Below are 17,463 nucleotides of genomic sequence, written 5' to 3'. Positions count from 1 at the left end.
GGGACTCCTGTGCCACTGCTGCACGAAGCTTTGGGGACACCACGGTGGGGCTCGAGGTGATGCAGGTTTTGGGGCGCTCTCCTGAGCCTCTGAAAGCAGCTTGAGGTCACCTCCTGCCCCCACACCCTGCCAGGGGACCTGTGAGGGGGACACAGGACCTGGGGCACCACCAGCACCCCCACAGTCCTCACAGCAAATCACAAGACATGCTTTGCTTTTTTTTGTTTGTTTGTTTTTTGCTTTTCTGCTCCCTTTTCCAAAGGCCAAGGCACTTTTCCTCCTTCCCCTGCTCCTCGCTGCCCTCCATCCCTCCTGCCAGGATGGGAGCAGGGCTGTCTGCATCCAGCACAGAGCAAGGACAGAAAGGAAAGGCAGGAACTGGCACCGGCGGGTTTTTTAAGGAAAAAAAAAATCACGAGACCAAGACCCAGATGTTTTTCCTTTTAAGCTCCCACAGAACATCCCTGGAAGCCCGGGCCACCCTCGGCATTTGAACCTAAACCACAACTCATCACCAGCCAAAACTGAAAAGCAAATAACCAAATAAAAAACCCTATAATATAAAAGATGAACATTGCCAGGTGACTCTGGTGCAATGAGCAGGTGAAGCAATTCCCAGCTCTCTGCCCCAGTCCAGCTCGGCGGATCACATCTGGATTTATTGTCCAGAGGGAAATGGCAAAGCTGCCATCTCCATTTCCCCAAACTCCGGAATCAGGCAGTCCAAGTAAAAATCCAAACCAAGGGAAGAGCTTTGTGCCAGGGCACAGAACTTGGGGGTCTTAGGAGGACTCTGTGGCCCTGTGCACAAGGATGGGGGGACCCAGCTTGGGGGACCCCACTGTGCACAGCCCCACACCACATTTACAGCTGCTCCCTTTGCAGAACTCCCGTTTGCAGCCCCGAATCCCTGTGAAAGGAGCAGCTGAGCAGTCCTGGAGTGAAAAGCAAAAGGGGGATGCACCTGTGCCAAGGGGGTGCCCAAGGTCCTGTTGGCACAGCTCCCATGGCAGGCAGCACCCTTGGGCTGCTCCCACAGGGACTGGGACAGGAGCAGCAGTGGGTGTCCCTGTCCCTGTGGGTGTCCCTGTGGGTGTCCCTGTCCCTGTGGGTGTCCTTGTCCCTGTGGGTGCCATTGTCTCAGTTCATGCCCAGACTTTTCCTCCCTGAACAATGGCTGGGGTGAAGCCACCTACAGCCAGAACCCGGGAGGGAGGAGAGGATTTGGGCCAAGCCCAACCACCGTGCCCACCCTTCCCGTGAGGAACCAGGGCTCTGCACGGTCCTTGCCCTGCCCCAGGGCCTGCTGGAGGTGAGGAGCTCCCTGTGTCCGACAGGTCCTGGCAGGGGAAGCCTCGCACCGCAGCCGAGGTCCTTGCTGCTGGCACAGGCTCTCTGTGGCTGGGGCAGAGGGAGGCAGCCAAGTCCCCCGGTCCCTCCCGGCGCTCAGCCGGTCCCGCCGCCGCTCACACCGGGTGGACAAACTGGTAGACGAGGCGCTGGGAGATGTCGGGCTTGCGGATAATCCCTTTCTTGTAGTACTGCCGGATGGAGCGGCTCAGCTTGTCGTAGTTCATGGCCGGGCGGTTCTTGCGGATGCCCCACAGCCGGGCCACCTGCGCCGAGTCCTCGATCTTGAAGATGCCTGGCAGGGGAGCGGGCACGGAGGGTTATTACAGCATCTCCTGCCCCACCTCTGCCCCCCCAGCGCCCGCCCCGGGGCCTCTGGAGCATCCGCACCCACCTTTGTCCTTGTTGAGCCAGCGGATGAAGCGCCCGTAGTTGTGCGGCTTCAGCAGCAGCTCCTTGAGGAACTGCCAGAGGTGGATGGGTTGGCCGGCACAGGACGAGTCCACCTCGGTGTCGGCCCAGCCGGTGTCACCTCCTGCCACGGGAAGGGACGCTGAGAGGAGGGAAGGGACGGAGCTCGCTGCCCGCACCATCCCAGGGAGATGCTCCAGTCCCCAGCGGGAGCCCCGCTCGATGCCGGAGGGTCAGCCCGGCTCTGGGCTGAAGATTTGCTTTCCCCTCCTTATCTTGGAGCAGGGAGAGCAGCTCAGGGCACCCGCAGGGCTGTGGGACAGGGGCAGTGAGGGGATCGAGCCATTTCCCCTTCGCTGGATTTTGCAGAGCGAGTGCAGCCGCACACATCCCACGGCAGCGGCTGCTCCGGGAACTGCAGAGGAGCCGGGAGGGACCCCTCAGGTACCCCTCAGGTACCCCTCAGGTACCCCGGACCTGCCCCACGCGGGGACACAGAACTCACCGCAGTATCTCCCATCTCCCGGGGCAGCCTTGTCCTTCATCCAGGCGGCTGGAAGGGAGGAGGGGGCATCAGGGGGGCATCTCCCGGGCACAGCATCGCCCACCCTCCCCAGCTCCCTCCCGCTCCCCGGCACCCACCGGACTTCCAGATGTCGAGGTGGGCATGCAGGATGTCCCCGCAGGCGGGCGAGCGCTGGCAGAACTGCTCCTCGGACATGGCACACAGGTCCTTCCCCGACAGCTCCTGGAAGGACTTCCCGATCTGCGGCAGCCGGTACTGGTGCTCCGTCCACAGGATCCACTTCTGCACATTCCCGGGGCTCCAGTCCATGGGGTCTGGGGGGGACGGGGGTGAGTGTGGCTGTCCCCTCCTCCCATGTGGCAGCCACAGTGCCCCAGACCCCCACATGTGGCTGCAGCCCCTCAGGAACCATTCCATCCTCCGATGTGGAGCAGCTGCTGTCCCCCAGACCTTCACACACAGCTCCAGCCCCTCAGGAACCATTCCCTTCTCCAGTGGAGACTCTCCCCCAGACCCCCACATGTGGTTCCAGCCTCTCAGGAACCATTCCCACCTCCGGTGTGAAGCAGCTGCTGTCCCCCAGACCCCCACATGTGGCTCCAGCCCCTCAGGAACCATTCCCTCCTCTGATAGAGACTCTCCCCCAGACCTTCACACACGGCTCCAGCCCCTCAGGAACCATTCCCTCCTCTGGTGGAGACTCTCCCCCAGACCTCACACATGGCTGCAGCCCCTCAGGAACCATTCCCTCCTCTGGTGTGGAGCATCCACACTGCCCCAAACCTTCACACACGGTTGCAGCCCCTCAGGAACCTTTCCCTCCTCTAGTGTGGAGCATCCACACTGCCCCAGACCCCCACATGTGGCTCCAGCCCCTCAGGAACCATTCCCACCTCCGGTGTGGAGCAGCTGCTGTCCCCCAGACCCCCACAGGTGGCTGCAGCCCCCCAAATGCAGCGTGGCTTTGGCTCCCACGCCATCCCATCAGCCCACCAGCCCCGGGAGAGCCCCAGGACACCCACCTGCGGCGATGTTGAGCAGCTTGCAGGCTGTCTCGATGTCCTTCAGCACCTCGCCCAGCACCATGCTCTGCACCTCCTCCAGGTGCAGGCTGTCCTGCAGCTCCCCGTCGGGCCCCAGCCCCAGGCCCTGGCTGTCGATGATGGGACACTGCTCCGGCTCCTTCCGCGCCTCCTCCCGCCCGCCCTGGCCGCTGCTCTGGGCCACCTCCCCGGCGCCCTTGGTGGCCCAGGCCGTGTCCTCGGGGTAGAGCATGTCGAAGTAGTGCAGGCAGAAGGCTGGCAGGGGCTGCTCGGGGGTGCTGGGGGGGCTGGGGCTCTCCGGGCAGCCCCAGCTGCGGGGCTGGGGGTCCCGCGGGGGTGGCAGCAGCGCGGGGTCCGGCCAGGCCAGGCGGCCGTGGGGCAGAGTGGGCAGCCCGGGGCTGGCACTGCCCATCCCTCTGCTCAGCTCCAGACCTGCCCAGGGGGAGAGAGGAGCAGAGCTCAGCCCAGCAGCCAGGCACAAAGGGAGGAACTAAGCCTGTTAGAGGGGAAAAACCCTCCAAAGAGCCCCACTGTGCCCCGTGAGCTGTGGGGTCAGCCGTGGCTGGGGGGGCTGTCCCCACTTTGGGAGGACCAACAGCAGCAGCAGTGAGCAGGGAGAAGGAGCTCAGGAGATGAGCGGGGTCTGAGCCCTGGGTCTGGGAGTTTGGGGTCTGTGTGTTTGGGGTCTGAGCCCTGGGTCTGGGGGTTTGGGGTCTGGGGGTTTGGGGTCTGGTGTTTGGGGTCTGGGTGTTTGGAGTCTGGGTGGTTGGGGTCTGGGGGTTTGGGGTCTGGGTGGTTGGGATCTGAGTGTTTAGGGTCTGGGTAGTTGGGGTGTGGGTGTTTGGGGTCTGGTTGTTTGGGGTCTGGGTGGTTTGGGGTCTGGGTGGTTTGGGATCTGGGTGTTTGGGGTCTGGGTGTTTGGGGTCTGAGCCCTGGGTCTGGGTGTTTGGGGTCTGGGTGTTTGGGGTCTGGATGTTTAGGGTCTGGGTGTTTGGGGTCGGGGTGTTTGGGGTCTGGCAGCAGCTCAGTCCCAGGTGGAGCTGAGGCCTCGATGGGAGGCAGTGGGGGACATTGGGGGGATCCCCAGCACCTGTACGGGACAGCCCTGGGGTGACAACGGGTGCTTGAGCTGCAGGGACACTTTTCTGAGCATGGAAAACATCCTCTGCTGCTTCCACCTGAGGCACAACAGCCCCCAAACCTCCCAGGAGGGACCAAGCCCAGCACACGGCCCTTGGGCGCTGTTGCCAACCCCCAGATGAGAACTCTCCTTGTAAGACAGGATAATTGCAATTACTTTCACTCTCCTGCAAGGAAAACTACCCCAAATCAGCCTGTCCCCATCTGTCTCTGCATGCACAGAGTCCTGGAGGCCATGGAGAAGAGGATGAACCTGCTGAATTTCCATGGCAACACCAGGGAATGGCTCCATCCATGGAGAATCCTCCCCAAAAACCATCCAGAGACTTTGGGAAGGGCAAATCTCTGCCAGGGAGAAGCTGTTGATGGGCATGGCCAGGGCACTGCCCAGCTCCTCCGCCTTCAGCATTGCATTTTACAAGGAGAACCAATTCAAATTGGTGGTTTAAAAGCAGAAAAAGGAGCTTTAGCAATGGAGCTGGCACTGGGAAAGGAGCGTGCAAAGTTTGAAACCCCTCAGGCAGCCCTGAAGGGGAGCAGGGGGCAGTGCCCAGGGAAAGGGGGTGCCCTGCTGCTCCAAACCCCAGCTGGGGGGGAAAGGTTTAAAAGAAATGAGAGGAAAAGATCCCACAGTGTTCTCCAGGCACGGGGGTGGTCACTGAAGGAGGGACAATGAGGACCCAGCCCCGTGTCCCATGCTCAGGGGGGAATTAAGGGGGCTCCTGAGGATTCAGTGCTCCCAGAATATGGGTTTTGAAGTTCTGCATTGCCTGCACTTGGTGGAAACTCATCACTTCATCTTTGGAATGGCCTGAAGAGCTCAGAAAAAACCATGGAAGAGCCAGGGACACCTAAACAGCCCCCATGGCAGCCTCAGCCCGTGGGGAGCTGGGCAGGGATTGTGGGTTCAGGAGCTGGAACCCACATCCCTGAGTGGTTTTGGTGGCACCACAGCAAGGAGGAGGCGGGAGAAGAGGGTACCCAAACCCTCCTCTGGTTTCCAAACGGTTTCCCTGAGAGATGGTGCCTGCTTCCAAACCTCTCCTTGATTTGCTCGGGATTAAAAGAAGAGCTTTAGGAGATCAGCCCTAAATCCAGCCTCACGCTGCTCCCAGCACAAAGGAGAAGTGGTAACAGCTTGTGCAGCTCCTGCTGGCCGTGGGGGTGTCTGGGGAGGGGATGGGTCCTTCATTCCCAGCACCTCTGGGATGTTCTGAGGTCACGGTTCATCCTCACCCATGGGGAGCAGCGCTATGGAACGCCACGGGATGGACGGCCCCAGCTCCATCTTCACCCTCATCCTGTTCCTCTCCTCCCAGCAGGGACCAGAGGGACCCAATCCCTCGGGAAGTGTCCCCAAAAGCCTGAGCTGTGCCTCAGCGAGGGCTGTACTCTCAGGGTGGGGGAGGCTGTTGGACTTTCTCCCGCTCTGGCACTGGGTGGGACCTGTTTGTGCTGAGAAGCCCCTTCAGGTGGCCTTTCCCCCCTCTTCCCCTACCCCTTTTTGCATTTCCCTGGAAAAGGAGAGCTGGAGGAGCAGCCCCAGGTGCACAGGGCACCCAGAACCTTTCCCGTCTGAGCTGAGCTGAGCGAGGCTGAGCCGCTCATTGCATCAGCCTTGGCAGCTCCATGGGGCTGGGATGGGGCGCTGGGACAGGAATGGGGCTCCTGGACTTCCCAGGGCACAGAGCCAGCCCAACCCGGGGCTGTGGGTGCTGCTGGCTCAGCTCCACAGACCTGCAGGGACCCAGCCCCACACAGACCCCACAGCCAGGGGGACAACCATGGGGCCAAGGACCCCCGTGCCACCAAGTGCAACCCACCATGGCTCAGGGTGGGTGGAACGCTGGATGGGCCCTTGAGAGTGAGAGAAAAAAAAAAAGAAAAAAGAAATTCACCCACCCCCCAGCCTCGAACAATGGGTCCGTTAATTAAAATCCAATCAGCGGTGGAACAGGTTGTGCCGGGACCAGGGGGGGTTGGTCCCGCTGCGGGAGGGGCGCTGCCCACAGTACCCGGGATGAGTCCCAAACCCCCGGGCGCTTCCGAAACCTTCCCAGGCAGTGAGTGAGGGAGCAGGGCCAGGCTCCAGGGTCACCTCAGCCCCAGGCTGGGCACAGGGATGTGGGTGCTGTGCTGGCCCAGCAGGAACTGGGGATGTGCAGGACCCAGAGCTGTCCCAGAGCAGCCTGGATTAAGCAGGAAAAGAGATTTGGGGTCCCTGCAAAGCCATGGCTGCAGCAGGAGCTCAGGTGGGTGCTCAGAAGCTGCTGACAGGTCCTGCCAGCATGTCCCATGCACCCTGCAAGGCCCAGAGTGACAGCTGTGCTGTGCCACGTCCTGCTGCCAAACCCTGTGCCACGCACCCTTCTTATCTCTGGGTGGAGGAAGGAGGATTGGCCAAAACCTGCCCAGAGCCAGGGCAGGGACTGGGGAGGTGACAGAGCGGGGGGCTGCGGAGGTGACAGAGCGGGGGGCTGGTTCTGTCCCTGCATGGTGACAGGCTGGGGCCAGGGCAAGCCCCAGGCTCGCTCTGATGTACCCCTGGGGGGACGCAGCCCCTTGGCTCCCCACCAGCCTCCTCCAACACCCCCGAGGTGCCCTGGCTCCTCCTGCCATTAGCTGCATGGCTGCTGGCACGGGGAGCGGGTGTCCCCAGGGTCCCCACGCCCTGGGTCAGGCTGCCCTCTCCAGCAGCACAGGGAGGCAGAGCAGTGCCAAGGGACAGGCACCACCCGCCAGTGACCCGAGCACAGCCTGGTGCTCGCTGTGCCCCCGGGGAGCAGCAGAGCTTGGTGTTCCCCATTTGGGGCCAGGGAGCCCCTATTTATAGCAGCACCTTCCCCCCCGTGCTCCCAGCCCCAGAGAACACCGCTATTGTGGGGATTTGGCACCCTCACCGTGTTTGTGTTTCACTAACCGAGCAGAACCACGAGAACCAAACCCGCAGCCAAAGTGGCTTCAGGGCTGACAAAAAAACCCCACCCCAGCAGGAAAGCACCCGGGCCAGGGCAGGTCTGGAAAAGGGGTTCAGCTTCACAGAGACACCCCGGAGCTGGAAACTCCTCAACAGCCCCCCAGAACACCCCATAAGGGTCCCAGCTGCTGGTTTGTCACACGGTGCCCCAAAGCTCGGTGTCCCCTGCCTGGCACAGGGGCTGGTGGCACCCTGCGTGTCCCAGCTGTCACCAGGTGGGCTCAGAAGGAGCTGGCCCCAGAAGCCCTGTCCCCATCCCACCCTCCTTGCTTGAGCAGGAGGAGGTTGTGAAGACACAAGAACGGCAAATCCCGTTTGATTTTGGGGTGCCAGGGTGGCATTCCGACACGGGACAGCACCGTGCCCACCCCAGCCTGGTGCCAAGAGCCCTGCAGGGAGGGAAGGTGGGCTGGGTGGGTGCTGGGGGAGCACGGCGGGTGGCGGGAGCCTTACCTGGAGGGTGTGCGGGCTCAGAAGCCGCATGGATGCCAGCGCAGGGTGGGAAGAGCCGTCCCCGCGGCGCTGGGCGCGGTGGCTGCGGGGGACATGGCCCCGGGTGCGGTGTCCCGGTCCAGGTGCGGTGTCCCGGTCCCAGGTGCGGTGTCCCCGGCCCAGGTGAGCTGTCCCAGCCCAGGTGCGGTGTCCCTGTCCCAGGTGAGCTGTCCCGGTCCCGGGTGCGGTGTCCCGGTCCAGGTGAGCTGTCCCAGCCCCAGGTGCGGTGTCCCAGCCCCGGGTGCGGTGTCCCGGGCCAGGTGCGGTTATCCCGGGCCAGGTGCGGTTATCCCTGTCCCGGGTGAGGTGTCCCGGTCCCAGGTGTGCTGTCCCGGCCCCGGAGGCAGCTCCGAGCCCGGCTCAGCGCCGGCCCCCGGGCATCGGTCCCGGTGGGCACCGGCGGGGAGAACCGGGCACCCCTCGGGGCTCCGGGACCAGCGGGGGGAACGAAACCGGCAGCGAGTGTCAGGGCTCAGCCAGAGCCTCCTTTGCCCATTATATCCGATTCCTTCCTTATTTACCTGAACAAACAAGCGGCGCTTACCTCAGCCGAGGTGTTTGAACAGCCCGGGCCGGGTTAACCCTTGGCGGGTGAGACCAGGGCGGGCTCGGACCAGAACGGGTCTTGGGAGGGGAGTGGGGCAAAGCCTGGCACTGTTAACCCCTTCCCACCCTCAGATGGGGGTGACAGGGACAGGGACAGGGACAGGGACAGGGACAGGGACAGACACAGTCCGAGCTGCAGCACAGGGAGATGTGGATGTGTGAGCTCCACGGCACCACATCACTCCTGGGCCACGCTGGGGCCGGGAGCATCCCCGAGCCGAGCCCCAGAACCACCCCCTGCCCAAGTGCTGCAGCCAGGGATGGAGCCCGTGAGGGAGCAGAGACACTGGGGCTGAAAGGAGCCCCTGGCAGCACCCACACCCTGCCAGCTCAGGGCCACAGCTCTGTCCCCTCTGTCCCCTGCCCGGGGGTCTGTGACCGCAGCATGGGGCATGGGGGCACAGCCAGAACGTGCTGAGCTCCAGGCCCAGGTTGTCTCCACCAGTATGAGCAGGAAAAAGCAGTTCTGAGCGAGACAGACACCGAGCTGGAATTTATTGTCTTTTTTTTTAAGCACATCAAGCAGGCAGGGCAGTTCAGGCAGCTCTCCTGCGCACGTAGCACTGCCAAAACCAAACTCCCCCGTGCCCTAAAAACCCACGTCAGACCAAACCCCGCCACAAACAGCCACAGGCTGGCCCCACGTCACCACGGCCTGGCAGGCACGTGGCTGTCCCCAGCACACACAGGGGGACAGAGCTGGCATCCCTCCTGCCCTGGCCCGGGGCAGGCACAGCTGATAAGCCATCCATCGATAAGCCATCCATCGATAAGCCATCCATCGATAAGCCATCCATCGGAAATGTTTGCCCTGAGGAAATGAAAACCCTGGAGAAAGGAGACCCCGGGAAAGGGCTTCGCTCCTATCGGCAGCACCAGGAGTTTCTGCCTCCCTTTGAAAGGCCTCAATGTTATCTTATCGTGGGGAAAGCTCCCCCCGGATCAGGGCTCCCGTGTCCCAGGGGAGTTCTGTTTTTCCCTGTTTTGGTAAACACAACTGGGACACGTGGAAGTGGCTGTGGGGGGACCCCGGGACAAGCAGCTGTGTTGGGAAGTCACCAGTCCCTGCCTGGGCTTACCCAGGGGTTGGGCATGTTTGATGGGATGTGGCACAGCCAGGAGGAGGTCCAGGCCCCCAGTGCCCTCCCAGAGCTCCTGGCAGCCACAGCAGAGCTCTGCAGCCCACTCAGAGCATCCACTGCATTGGAAAAGGCCCCACAGCCCCCAAAGCTGCTCTGGTGTCACAGCTCAGAGCACCCAGAGCAGAACATCCCAGCAGAGCCCTGAACCGCAGCTCTGCAAGCACAGATCCCTTCCCCACAGCGCAGAAACACGAGTGGGGCTGTGGGAACTGCAGATGCAGAGAGGAGTCAGGTGTAAACTCGACACCAGCCTGGCACCAGCTGTGCTGGGAAAGCACCGTGGCCATCCCGCCCTTCCTGTGCCCGCTGCTGTGCCCACTGTGCCTTGGGGGATGTCTGGTGAGCAGGGCTTGGTTTGCTGGGCTGGGCAAGTGGAGCAGCTGTGACACCACCACCAGGTCACCTGTGCTTATTTGGCTCCTTTACAGCTTTTCACCAGAGCAAACACCAGGCCAGAGCACCAGGAGTCAGAAGAAAGCGGAAGAGAGCACAGCTGGGGACACTGGACAGTGTCAGATGTCACCAAGCCGTGGGGAGCTCCCAGTCCCAGACCCAGAGCATCCAGACCCGGGTCATCCTGGGCTGTCTGCGACCTGTTGCCAAACTCACACCTCAGTCTGAAAGAGCTTTACCCACTTCTCTTATCGGTAGCAGCGGGATCTCGATAACAGAAAGAGTTTAAAGGGAAAAACATTTGCTTTTCTGGGCTCAGAGAGAGCTGGGCCGTGCAGCACAGTGCTGGGAACTGGGTGAAAGGCCCCAAAATGAGACCTCTGCTCCCCCCCAGAGGGCTCGGGGCTGGAGCCACCCAGTGTCACCAGTGTCACCAGTTTCCGTGGGTCCAGCTGTGCCACGCTGGGCTCTCCCCGACACCTTTCGCAATCGCAGCTCGGCACAGCTCTGCTTGCACATGCAAACCAGGAAAAGGAGAGATTGCAACACCTGAGGAACAATCAAAGAGGGAAATTAAGTCTGGCTTTTCTGCCCTGGGTGCACAGTTTTGGGTACTTTTTCCTTGTCCTCCCTGTCAACCCATCAGCTCCGATTCCGGTGTCTTTTGCCGCTGCTGAAACTTCAGCGCTTGGGAACGTGGCTGGAGGGGAGAGATGGAGAAACGACTCATGAATCAGCCTGGAGGAATCTCTGCCCACCTGCCTGGAGCTAATCTCTGGCTGCATCACAAAAATAATAGATAAGCAGCCATGGCACATATAATAAAACTATTGAAGGCCCTTGATGTCACTGTACAAACCACAGAGAGCATGGAGCCCGAGCTGGCCCCACACGCAGCTGCTGCTTCCTGGTCCCCTGCAGGGTTGGAGCTGCCTCTGCTCCAGCTCCTGCACAACTTTTGGGACACTGGTGGCCCCTGAGGAGAGCCAGAGTCCCTCTGAGAGGCCACACGCTGCACCCATGTCTGTGCACAGGGCAGCGATGGGACAGGGTGAATCCCCACTGCCAGGCTGCAGCGTGGGCACTCTGAGGCTTTTTTGTAGCTCAAGGAAACTGGAAATGGTTGAAATGGTTGAAGTACCTTTAATGCATTCTCCCCACGCCTTGGAGGGGTCCTGGGAGGGGAGAAGGTCTCTCCAGCAGAGCCCAAAATTACACAGAGGGTCAGGGAGCACAAGTGCAGGAAGCCACAGGTGTGCACGGAGGGGACGTTGCTCTTGATAGTGCAAACCCCTGTGCAGATTGACCTGGGAGAGCATCCAGAGCTCCCAAACTGAGAGCCCAGACCACCAGAATCCCCTCTGAGTCCTCCTTCTCCCAGCCAGACCTACCCACTTCCCGTGCAGCCCCAGGCGAGCGGGGCCGCTCCTCTTTATCCTCTTTATTACCCCCGCGGCTCCCCCATCTCCCAGCTGCTGCCATAACGCTGTTTACGGGGCCGTGTGTGTGCTCGGGGCAAACAGCCGAGTTATTGCTGTGGCCCCCGCCCGAGGACACCCTGACACGGGGCCGGGGCTCCCAACCCTGCCCTGCCACTCGGTCCCTGCCCGGAGCCTGCCCCGGCTCCTGCCCCGGCTCCAACGCTCCATCCCCGCTGTACCGGGGGGTTCCACTGAGCTCATGGGACCCTGTGACTGATCAAGATAACCCCTGGACCCTCCTTCTTGCCCCAACGGAGAGCCAGAAAAGCCCACCCTGTCCAAAGTCTATATAGACCCCTCACATTTCCTATTCCTTCTCTTTTGCCCCGCTCTCCCATGGACAACACAGAATAAAGAGCTGTACCAACTTATCCTGGGGTAAGAGCCTCTTTTGGAAATCTTTACCTTCTCCTGATATCCCTCCCCTCACAGCCTCTGATATCTGAGCTAGCCTGATTATTTGGGGGGCTGGTGAGGGGGTGAACCTCACCAGGTGGCTCCTGGTTGTCGGGGGGCTGGTGAGGGGAAGAACCTCACTGGGTGGTTCCTGATTATTCAGGGGTCTGGTGAAGGGGAGAACCTCACCAGGTGGCTCCCGGTTGTCCCCATGCCCCTGTGCGGTGCCACCTCCGTTCCAGGGCAGCCCTGGAGCCTGCAAAGGGGGGTTGCAGAAGTCACCTCCATCCAGCAGCATGGGCTGGGTGTCTGTTCCACCAGGGGTCCAGGAGCCACCCCTTTGTGAGCACGGAGACCTCGGTGGTCACCTGGCGCCTTTCACAGTTTGCTTGGCAGCTGTGGTGGCAGGAGGTGACCCCGTCTGTCTCTGGGCTGCCACAGCCCCGTTTCTGCAGCCTGGCCGTGCCTGGGAGGGCAGCAGGGGAAGGACGAGCTGGGGGAGGAGGATGAAGGCACTGGACCACCAGCTCCCCACCATTCCCACCCCGCTCCCCCCCAGTGCCACCCCGGGTGACGCAGGGACCTCGTGGGACACCCAGGCAGGCAGGGAGCAGCGGATCCAGCGCCGTGTTTGCTGTTCCCTTCCCAAAGCCCTCTCCTTTTCTTCCTCCGGTGGCATTAAACTCCTGCTTTTGTCTCTTGGGATTAAAAGCCTGGAAATGGTTGCGGGTCGCCCGGCGGTGCCAGGAAGAGAGGGCTCAGGGTGGTGTGGGCACACCCCGCTCGCTGCAGGGTGAGGAAAGGTCACGGCTCCCCCCACATCATCCCTGGAGATTTGGGGTGCAGAGGAGGGGAAGGATCCTGGCCTGGGCCACATCAGCGCACGAACCCTAAATCCAGAACCCCCCAAAACAACCCACACAGGCACCGTGCTGCTGTTTGGTCACTGTCACCTGCTGCTGGCACGGAGGGCAGCGGGGCAGGGGCTCCGCACCCCCTGCCCGTGGCGGTTCCCAGGAACACACGGGCAGCCAGGTGAGACGGGCCGGGCCCGGTGCCAGCGGACGGGATGTTGTCTTTTCACACAGCCCCGCTGCGGGGCCGAGCGGCAGCGGAACCCTCGGCGGCTTTGGTTCCCACACTGGGTGCCATTGAGAAATGCAAATTCATTCTTCTGCTGCCGCTTCTCCCCACATGCAAAACGATCCTCGGGCATAACGGCCCCACGGAGCGACAGCGCGGAGAGCGTGGGAGCCGCTGGGCAGGGAAACAGCCCGGGTGGGTCCGGGTGGGACGGGTGGGACGGGCAGCACACGGTGCCCCCGCAGCGAGGAACGCTCTGCTGGTGATTCCCCCTTCAGTTCTGCATTCTCCATCACAGGAGAACTGCAGAAGGTTCTGCCCCAGAGGAAAAACCCCTAAAAGTAACCCCAAACCCCACAGCCTGCCTGGGCTCAGCTCAAAGAGCTGGTGGGGCTGTGTGGGGAGGGGGCTCAGCAAGGACCGGAGTCTCCCCTCTCCCATCACTCCTGAGCCAGGTTTGTAGGGCCAGGGGGTCAGGGGAGGAGGGATCCCCTGTGCACAGAGGGCAGGGACCCCACATCCCGTGTGGGGCCGTGGGTCTGGGGTGCAGGACGGGCACATGAAGCCGTGACTGAGCCGTGACTCACTGAGCCCTGAAGGAAACGTGTCCCTCCCGTGAGCATCGCCCGGCTCCGGCACCTCGTCCTGGGGGCTCAGCAAGGAGCCACGACCCCATGCCCAGGGGAGTCATGTAGGGAAAACGGGGTGTGGGAGGTGGGGCAGGACCCCAAACGAGGTTCCATATCCTGTCTTCCCCCACTGTGCAGTCAGTGGGTTGGCCAAAGAGCTTGGAGGAATTTTCCCTGGCAAACACACACTCCTGGGGGCAGCTCCTGGGTACCCTCAGCCCTGTCAGCGTTGCTGACACCGACACTGCAGCTCCCAGAGCCAGGTCTGGGGAAGAGGGAGCTGTGATGGGCACTGGGAGCTGGGCAGGGGGGCCCCAGCACCTGTCAAAGCCTTGCTGGACACAGGCAGCATTCCTTGTGGCATCCCTGGTTTCCCAGGGCAGGATATGAAAGCAGAAAGTGATTAATGCTCTGTGAGGGAGCAGAGAGACAGAGCTCCGGCCCTGGTGTGGGATGTGACCCGAAATGGCTCCATGTTCCCCTCAAAGGGCTGTCCTGGCCCCCAGCCCGGCTCTCCCAATCCCAACTCCTCATCCCAGCGCTGGCTGAGGCACCAGCAGAGCAAGGACATCACTTCTCTCCTCAGCAGTGGATTTTGAGCGTAGCAAAATGTTTGTTCTGTCAACACGTGCCTAATCCCCAACCAAAAGCTGATGAAAACACCATGGGGGGGAAGGATGGGAATGAGCTGCCCTTTGAGACAAAGCCCCGCTGGTGACAGCCACAGCCCCACTGGGGGAACTGGGATCCTCCCCTGCTCTCCAGGCCTGGGGTACCTGTCCCAGGTAACGCTCTCCTCGGGGCAGGGATGGTCCCAGCTGCAGCTCTGCCACAAACCCGAGCAGGATCCTGAGCTCCACGGAGGAAATGCAGAAAATATCCTTGCTCTGCAGGGATGGCCCGGCCTCAGTGACCAGTCCTGGCTCCTTTTCCCTCAAAATGTAGCCAGCAGTGTCCCCACAGCCCAGGCCTGTCTCTGTCACCTGCTGTGACACCATCAACAGGCTCAGCAGCGTCACAAATGGGCTCACCTGAGGATTAGCGTTTCCAGATGACCCATAAAACCCTTTTCCTCGTGGGATGAAACAACACTTTGTCCTGCAAAGCTCGTTTCCAGCCTGGCTGGGGCTGGGCTGAGCAAGCAGAGCTGCCCCAGTGCCCACTCGGGTGGTCCCAGCAGGGACCCACTGCCAGCACCCAAAGGCATCAACCCTGCACCCTTCACCCACAAGAAAAAAAAAAAAAAAAAAAAGGGGGGAAAAACAGGGTACATTTAGCAGTTTCCATTTGTTTGCTCTTTAAATAATTGTTTCCTTATCACTATTGATTTAGATCCCTTTAAAATTCTGACAAACCTGCTTCTCAGGCACCCTCAGCTGCTTCCTCCCAGCCTGCTCCCCACGGGCAAGGCAGAGCAGCCAGGCTCATCCCAAGGAGAGCTCCCTGCTCGGGGAGGCACCTGCAGGGCAGCGAGCCCCACTCACCCTCCCTCCTTCCCCAGATGGACAAAGCAAAGCTGCAGCTTGGGAATTTCTCCTCTCCCCATCCCACTGTGGGGCAGATGTGAGGGTTTGGGGCTGGCAGGCCCTGCCAGGCTCGGGGGGCTCAGTGGGGACACCCCCAAGGACACAGTGGCCACGATTGCCCAACTCCCTCGGTGCAGAATCCAGCTCTGGCCATCAGCACCCCAGTAAGGCAGCACAGCGACTGCTGGAGTGGAGGCAGGACAGGGTGGGGTGGCTTTAAGTGTCCCTCAAGCACAGCCAGGATGTCCCTGAGGCTTTGCTGGGCACAGGGACCCTCTCTGCTGCCCAGTGCAGCCCTCAAGTGCCTCTCACTGTCACCTACCAGGGAGTTCATGGCCCTGCTGGGCTCACAGGGGCTCTTGCCAGGGTCCCTCCGATGCCAGCCGGGCTCTGGGGCGTCACAGCCCAGCCTGCAGCTGTCAATGAATTGAGGAAACACGGCCCCAGCAAACAGCGAGGAGGGAAAATGCTGCAGATTAGATAAGGAGTGGGAGCTCTGGCTGTGTTTCCCCCCACATGCCGATGCTGCACAGATCTGTCGAGCCCACTGCTGCACAGCAGAGGTGCAGAGAGACCCAGGAGAGGCTGAAAGCTCCGTCCTGTGGGATGGCTTTCCTAGAAAAGGGCCTGGAAAAAGGGTCTTACCCCAGCTCCAGGGTTTGGGGGTCCCTCTCTCCCTCCCACAGGGCTGTGCACCACTCCGGGGCCACAGCAGAGCAGCCAGACCTTCTTGTGTCCCCAACACGTGTCACCCTTCAAAATGGGGCACAACACGGGCCAGGTGTGCAGACCCTTCCCCATTCCCAGCCCCGAGGTGCTGTCCCTGCCCTGCAGCTCCTGCCTGGTCCTGCAGCACCGCCCCAGCCCCGCACTGCTGGGGACAGGCCAAGTGACATGTGCCACCCCCTGCCCAGCTCTGGGAGCTGGGGGCACACGGCTCTTGCCTGCCCAGCCACTGCCACCAGCAGGACTCAAAGCCTGGAAAAGCCACATCCAGCAGCTCCAAAGGGTTTTGTGGGCGAGGAACAACCTCAGCTCCCTCTGCTGGCACCTGCCCCGGGCCCGTGGCCAGCAAAGCCTGTTTGAACACCTCGCCTGGGAGCCCCCGGGTCTGGGTCACCCCCTGTTCCCAACACGTCCCCTGGCAGCACATGGAGCTGTGATTCCCATCTGGGCACGGCTCAGCCACCTCACAGGACTCTGCACCGCTCACCCTCGGTGTCAAGTGCTGAAAACCAAACTTTTCTCCCCCTGCTTTAAGTTTCTCTGAAGGCATCGCTCCTGCAGGGAAGAGATAACCAAAATATGGGAATACAAAGAGGGAAGAGGCAGCTCTGGAGCCAGCCCAGCTGCAGCTGCTCTGCAGAGCCCAGCCTGCAGCCCTGCATGGGGCAAACAGGGCTGGTCCGTGCCCACGCGTGCCATCTGCCTCCCTGCGGGCTCTGCTGCCAGCTTTTACTACTCGGCTGTTTTATCAGTGGGGTAGGAAATGTTTGAGATTAGATTTCCTTAATTAATTCCTGTGTAACTAGGAATTTTCCAACGAACACACAGGCAGAGGGAGCAGGTTTTAGAGAGCTTCCAGAAAGATCCCAAGTTCCTCCTGACCCTTCTCCTTCCCCATGGACCCCTGGGAGCATCCCACCACTGGCCTGGCCTCATTTCCCCCTTGGCCCATTAACATTCCCCGGTGCCTCCCAAGGGATGAGCACTGCACACCACGAGCTCCTGCTGCAGAATGTAGCAGGGAGAGGAGGAAAATTAAACAAAAATCACAAAAATCCTCTCTGCCACCGTTCCAGGTGCTGCTCCTGGATGGGCAGGTGCCCGTTGGAGCCCCCGAGGTCACGCCTGCAGATATGAGGATGTGTGGTGGTGTTGGGGAGGTTTTGGAGCAGATCTTGCTCTTCCCTCCAGCCTAAGGGGCATAAATACCCAACAAGGCACAGGGTATGGGCCCAAGCAGTCCTGGGTGGTGAGCACATCCTCATCCCTGTAATCCACCACAAAAATCTGGGAACACCCTCCCTCCGATTGCCTTTGGGAACCAAAGAAAACTGCATAAAAGCAGAATTAATTTTGCAACTTTTAATGGACGATGATCTGGTTCCCCTAAAAAAATAAACAAGCAGCAAAAGCAGCACCCAAGCAGCTCCCATGTGCCTGTGGTTCCTTTTGCCTGGGTCTGCTCCTGGGATTGCAGGATGACCTCCACCACGGCAATCCCGCCGGGTATTTGCCCGCTCAGGAGATACCATTGAAGGTGTG

General features: G+C 61.2%; 1 protein-coding gene across 1 annotated transcript; it reads right to left on the bottom strand.

The window, feature by feature from the left end:
• Positions 1-1,338: 1,338 nt before the first annotated feature.
• SPDEF (SAM pointed domain containing ETS transcription factor) lies at positions 1,339-7,982 on the bottom strand. The gene is made up of 6 exons (XM_030292168.4): positions 7,901-7,982; positions 3,310-3,762; positions 2,404-2,601; positions 2,267-2,314; positions 1,745-1,885; positions 1,339-1,645 (listed from the first exon to the last, which is right to left on the bottom strand). Exons 2-6 carry the CDS (start codon positions 3,740-3,742, stop codon positions 1,467-1,469), a joined length of 999 nt encoding a protein of 332 aa, XP_030148028.4. The 5' UTR covers positions 3,743-3,762; positions 7,901-7,982; the 3' UTR covers positions 1,339-1,466.
• Between the last annotated feature and the right edge of the window lie 9,481 nt (positions 7,983-17,463).

This window comes from Taeniopygia guttata, chromosome 26 (genome assembly GCF_048771995.1).
Source record: "Taeniopygia guttata chromosome 26, bTaeGut7.mat, whole genome shotgun sequence".
NCBI classification, from domain to species: Eukaryota; Metazoa; Chordata; class Aves; order Passeriformes; family Estrildidae; genus Taeniopygia; species Taeniopygia guttata.
The sequence above is the reverse complement of the archived record's forward strand: the minus strand, read 5'-3'. Positions and strand labels throughout refer to the sequence as shown.